The sequence below is a fragment of the Homarus americanus genome, unplaced genomic scaffold (genome assembly GCF_018991925.1).
Source record: "Homarus americanus isolate GMGI-L3 unplaced genomic scaffold, GMGI_Hamer_2.0 scaffold57637, whole genome shotgun sequence".
NCBI lineage: Eukaryota > Metazoa > Arthropoda > Malacostraca > Decapoda > Nephropidae > Homarus > Homarus americanus.
In genome coordinates this window covers 6,227-12,892 of record NW_024746087.1, presented here as the reverse complement: position 1 = coordinate 12,892, position 6,666 = coordinate 6,227, and the positions used below count along the sequence as shown (strand labels likewise).

Below are 6,666 nucleotides of genomic sequence, written 5' to 3'. Positions count from 1 at the left end.
CAGTCCCAGGATGCTGCCTTCGTTGGTGTATGGGTAAATTTCTTCATCTACTATTACTGGTTCGACCTTTTTCTTGGCAATTGGTATAATTTTAAATTTGTTGATGTTTGTCCGTATTTTCCATTTCTTTTCGTAGTCATTTATGTTTTTTATTACTAAGGCTGTATGGCGTGCCATCGTTGCTTCTGATTTTCGGGGATATGATATGATTTGTGTGATGTCATCGGCAAAGATAATGTGTTCGCTATGTTGCGTTGGTTTAGGTAAGTTGCTGTATATATGGAGAATAGTGTTGGGGATAGGACGTCTCCCTGGGGAACTCCGCTTTCTAGGTCGAAGGGTGGACCTAAATGGTTGCCAATTTGTAGCTGTGCTGTCCTGTTTTGAAGGTAGTTACATAGGATTCCTGAGGGGCTTGTTTGATCTGTAATTCTCTTAATCACTGCGTAATCAAATGATCGTCACCTGAAATAAGAAGCTTGTACTGTCCTTACTTGGGAGATACAATAATAATGCTATCAAGACTTTGGTAATGGAGCGGGAAAAAAAGATGGCTAGAATGAGTGAGTAATTCAGAGACAGAGGAAGATTTAAAGACCATGGTGTTAGTTAGAAGGACGGGGTGAAGGACACACTGGGAATCTATAAGTCAGGTGGGTGGGTGGACCTCCAGGGAGCAGCAGTGGGCGTGACCGAACGGGGAAGAAGTCGAGTGATTTTGGGAGGAAGAACGTATGGGTGATGATCGCGTGTGTGAAGTGACTGGGATAAAAAGTGTGGACATTTGAGGTAACAATACATATATTGCAGCAATGAGAATGATTGAATGATAGTGAATGAATAGAGAATAATAATAATAATAATAATAATAATAATAATAATAATAATAATAATAATAATAATAATAATAATAATAATAATAATAATAATAATAATAATTAACAGTTTATTGAAAGAGCTTGGCAGCCAGAAGGCTGAAAATATACAGTTACATATTTGGGGAATGGGTTACGAATTACAAATAATATACAAGTAACATAAGTGATACAAATAAGATAGGCAATAACTAGATGGGGAAAAAGCTCAACCACAGTGCATTTCAACATAGTGACAGTGCAAGAAGTAGTATTTACTGGGAGTGAATACACTGGTTTATTACAAGTTATTGATAATTTTTACAATGGTTGGGACTGGGCTGTTCTTATAGCGATCAGTTCGTGCACGCATGAGCTGGATGCGGTTGTGGTGTCGAACAGCAATTCTCGGGCTAGGGATCTCAGGTGGTAGTAGGAGCCGGTGTGTGTGTGTGTGTGTGTGTGTGTTTCATTCGTCACCTACAGTAGGAAAATACTTGTAAGCATAAAGTCGTATATTAATACAGTATTATAATAATGATCTCCCCGCTGCAGGAAGATGGTGGCGGTGGCGTGGGCCGTGGTGGGAGGTCCTCGCACTTTACACTTCTTCTTCGCCCAGCTGGCTGTGAGTACTTCCTCCTCGTCTTGTAGTCTACTATCTATCCCTCCTTCCTTTCCCTTATTCTCTCCCTTCCCTGTCCTCTTTCCTTTCTTTCCTTTTCCCCTCTCCATTTCTTCCTTTCACCTTCTCTCCCTCCCTTCTCACCATTTTCCTGCCTATTTTTCCCTCCTCTCTCCTCTCTCCATCCCTTCTTCTCATCTTCCTGTTGATCCTCCCCTCCCCTTCTCTTTCCTCCCTCTTGCTAAGTTATGTTACCCATGACCCTCTATATAATGCTCTGGTGGCATCACGGGGTCATCACTGTCTCGATACTTTGGTTATTGACGACTATTTCACGCTGATTTCTTCATCTTTCTATTGAACTTGAAGATTTTGTTTACATACAGCTAGGACCAAGAAGACACACAAAATCTGTTAACACACTTTAGGTTTGTTTTGTTTTGGCGGGAATTTTTTTTTTCTGTGACCTCCAACAAAGGTTTGATAATTTACCATCTTCTGCTATTCAATTCACTGTGATGGTTGATGATAATCTTACTCAACATTGTATTAGGGATGTCTCGTTACCTTCTGTTATTCAATGTTAAGAAAAAGACAAACCGGGAATCCTTTATTAGCTTAAAATATATTATGTATGGTGCAGGAACTGGCACGAGACCCCGAGGACCCCATGAGGCTAGGGGACGACTTCCTTTTCACCCTGGCGTTGAGGAGTCTAGTGGACCCCGGCCACCATGCCCGACACAACCTTCCTCACGACTTCTTCCTTCGTCGGGAGAACCAGATGGTGTATGAGGAGGTGAGGAGAAATACAGCACCACGGTATACACTTACAGTCATGTATGAATAAGATATACATGTACATCTCTGTGTATGGTTCTATATTATGAAGATTTTATATACACGTTTCAGCCAAATATGTGTTCCTTCAGTATTTCTTATAATGTATTTATATGCTTCAACAACTAAGGTTTTTCAACATCTAGTACAAATCACTTTATACACTAGACAATAACAACTAAAACTTAAAAGATATAAAACTAATATGTCACTGAGTTGTAAATATATAACTTATGCTTATGAGGTTATCAGTATGATGACGATGAGGCAATTTACACCCCCACCACACGACATTATTAACGTGTTGTGTTGGGGCAGCTGGTGGACTACTTGTTACAACAGACGCCCCCACCGGTGTCAGGAGTGGCGGCGCTGCTGGAGGGGCTGAAGCAGGTGTCGCCGCAGTTGTATGAGCGACTTCTGCGCAAGTGTGGTCCCTACCTCTCCCCCGAGGCCGCCTGCGACCGAGGGGACCACGCCGAGGTCAGTCACCCTCATGTCATCTGATTTGACCGAACCTAACCTAACCTCACCTAACCTAAATTAAGCTATAAACTAAACCATAAACTAAACTGAACTAAACTAATCTGTGTAGCGGAAGTACCACAGGAAATCATATCATGTACAGTCAAGGTCAAAAGCAGCATCAACCCCTAATGAGATGAAACATCATGGTAAGTCAGAATACACCCGTACTTTAAGGCGCTACAGCATCAACCATTTTCTTGAAGAGGGACTCCTACGTCCCACGTGTGCAATCAACCACGAGGAGCGTTGATTACACACCTGGACTTGGCTATTTTAATCACATACACCCAATACTGGGGAGATGAATGTGTCTATGTAACCACTAGAACTCCCGGTCCCAGCGTGTGACTCTTCATTCACTCGGTCTGCACTCAGTTGGCTTACTCCCAGTACTTCATGGACAGGAAGAGAGCGACCGTCAGCCCGCCTACTTAGGCCAGCTCAAGAGTACAACCAGGTGAACCCTGCCCAGCTGAGGGAGGGGTTCTACTTTCCCGTTAGTAAGAGTTTTCACTGACTGGCTGAGGAGATGTGTGGGTGGTTCTTGTGGTGTTGTATGAACCTAGGTGGGGAGAACCAGATCGACCACAACAGAGCTCTGCGGCCAGTCACGGTAGTTTGGTAAATAGGGACACCTGTCTGCACGCCGACCGGGTGGGTATCCAGCCCGTGAGCAGCCAGCTATGTCTTCCAAACCACCATCACCACCAACCTGCTGACGTTATTTTAGGAAAGTCTTCGAGGTAGCAGATAATGACGAAAATTACGATGTTATTTACTTAGGCTTTAGCGTTTGACAGAGTACCGCATCAGAAACTTCTGAGAAAAGTTAAGGCTCATGGTATCGAGGGGAAAGGTTTAAATTGGATAAAATCATGGCTCACCGATAGAACACAAAGGGTCAGCGTAGATGGTGTTAAATCTGCGTGGGGCTGTGTAACCAGTGGGGTTCCCCAGGGGTCAGCAATGGGCCCACTCTTCTTCATAATTTACATACACGATCTAGATACTGGGATCAGCAGTGACATAAGCAAGTTTGCGGATGACATCAAAATAGGGCGGCAGATTAATTCAGGGCAGGATGCAAATGCACTACAGGAGGATTTAAATAAACTGCAGGAATGGTCAGAAAAATGGCAAATGAAATTCAACACCAGCAAGTGCAACTTCCTTAATATTGGAAGAACAAATACTGTCAATGTATACAGCCTTAACAACATCAATCTGGAGAAGTCGACTTGTGAAAGAGACTTGGGGGTACTTGTAAGCCTGGACCTACGGCCTAGAAAACAGTGCGTTAATGTTCGAAATAAGGCAAACAGAGTATTAGGTTTATATCTAAAAGTGTAAGTAATAAGAGTGCGGAGGTCATATTGCAACTATATCTTGCACTGGTCAGGCCGCACCTCGATTGTGCTGTTCAGTTCTGGTGCCCTTATTAAAGAATGGATATCAATTCACTGGAGTCGGTGCAGCGAAGAATGACGAAAATGATTCCAGGACTTAGAAACCTTCCATATCAAGATAGATTAAAGAAATTAAACTTGCATTCCCTAGAAAGACAGAGAGTGCGGGGAGATTTGGAAGAAGTATTTAAGTGGGTGAAAGGAATCAATAAAGGAGATATAGATAAAGTTCTTATAATCTCCGAGCAGGATAGGACTCGAAGCATCGGATTTCAGTTGGATAAGTTTAGGTTTACGAGGGAGATAGGAAGGAACTGGTTCATAAATAGGGTGGTAGACGAGTGGGACAAGCTTAGCAATTTTGTAGTAAGTGCTGGAATGCTGGAAAGTTTTAAGGGGAGGCTAGATAGAATCATGGACGATAGAAAGTGGTTGTAACTCTAGACAGGAGCTGCCATGCACAGGCCAACAGGCCTATTGCAGACTCCTTACTTTCATATGTAACCATCAACCCCCAACCAAGTGGGGTCTCGCTACCCTGCAAAAGGAGTACTTTGTTAACTACTGTTAAATTCTTCTCCGCCCTATCTAAACACTGCACGAGATCGAATAGAGGACTTACAATGCTTGCAACAAGGATGAACACGCGGGAAGGGACAAGGCCACGTGGTCGTTTTCCTTGGCGGAACGCATATACAGACGTCTGTCTGGGTCAGTGACCTTGACTTACTGAGGCTCGGTCAACGCCTGCATCCCTCAGGGCGCTCGCCTGCCCCCCCCCCATGACGTCATCTTTCGCCTATTTCTAATACTTTCTTTGGGACACACATAACATATTTAAAACTGGGAAACTATCCACAATAACTTTCAATTTTATAATTGTCCCTTAACTTCATGAATCATGTCTACGTTAATTCGATGAAGTACATTTAAATTTCTATGGGCCTAGTTCAAAATGCGTCCACCTCCTGACTGAGGGCATTGCTTGGAGGATTTGTTTTAACTCGCCACGAGGCATGAGTGTTTCAGCCTGGACTACTTATGTTTCCCTGTTCGGCAGATCGGTCAGTTTTGTTCTAACGTCTCTAAATATCGCATTACAATTTCTGAATATTACTTACAATCGATCCCCCCTAAAAAAAAAGACAGCACTGTCCTCATGTGCTTAAGCCTCTCTCTGTCTATGTAATTCAGTTGCCTCTGAAAATGTCTTGAATAAAGACGAAAGCTAAAGTGTGATTTTATCAATATATATATATATATATATATATATATATATATATATATATATATATATATATATATATATATATATATATATATATAGAATAATTCAGTTATGAATGAACCTCGACCTACTGGTCGAGGGTTCGATTCCTGGCTGGTCAGGTCGTTGATTATATGTTCAAAGTCCGCGTATATTGGGACTAATGATATATATATATATATATATATATATATATATATATATATATATATATATATATATATATATATATATATATATATATATATATATATATATGTGTGTGTGTGTGTGTGTCTGTATTGCAGACTATGAAGTGATGAATGTGTGTTGCAGACTATGACAGGTGTTGAGTGTGTGTTGCAGGCTGTGGGGTGTTGCAAACTGTGACAAGTGTTGAGTGTGTGTTGCAAACTGTGACAGATATTGAGTGTGTGTTGCAAACTGTGACAGATATTGAGTGTGTGTTGCAGACTGTGAGATGTTGCAGACTATGGCAGGTGTTGAGTGTGTGTTGCAGACTATGCCAGGTGTTGAGTTGTGTTGCAGGCTGTGAGGTTGCTGCGGGGTGTGGCTGGGTTTACTTGTCGGCCTCAGGACTACGTGGCATCTCTCAGGTCCTGCTTCGCCAACGATAATGTGGATGTATTGGTCGCTGCCATGGACACCCTCGCCTGCATCGACTGTAGCGTTCAGGTGAGTCTCGACACTACTACTACGACTACTGCTATTACCACCACCACTATTACTACTTTTTTTTTTTTTTTAACGTGGCCTCCAGCCTCCCCCAATAGCCACACCTTCGCCACCATTTATTTACCTTAATATTAAATATCCTAATACATAAGAAGCTATCCTATCTGTGTTAAATTAGTTGAGCTGCAGATCTATGCTGCATTCAGTGACTGTAGCCTCATAGTCAATATCTGCAGCAGTTGTCCGAGTAGGGGCAGAAGCTCTCGTTCCCCTGAGGCAGAGCAAAGCCGACCGAAGGCGAGAGAAGGACAGTCGACATCTCATCCAGGCTGTAACATAACTTCTGGGCTGCTGCTTCTGTTCGGAGATCAACTCCGCGAGTCTGGCGTAGAAACATCTTGCACTTGGGCCCATCCCACCAGAGGTTGTGAACACTAGAGGAGTGAAGCTGCCTTGATCAACATTTTGAAT

The 6,666-nt window shown here is 42.5% G+C and overlaps 1 protein-coding gene across 1 annotated transcript; it reads left to right on the top strand.

Moving 5' to 3' along the window:
* Positions 1-246: 246 nt before the first annotated feature.
* Positions 247-6,195, top strand: LOC121878913 (the record flags this gene model as incomplete). The annotated part of the gene is made up of 5 exons (XM_042385346.1): positions 247-263; positions 1,410-1,482; positions 2,123-2,278; positions 2,638-2,802; positions 6,049-6,195. Coding segments are annotated over exons 1-5 (558 nt in total), but the record flags the coding sequence as incomplete, so codon positions are not given.
* Between the last annotated feature and the right edge of the window lie 471 nt (positions 6,196-6,666).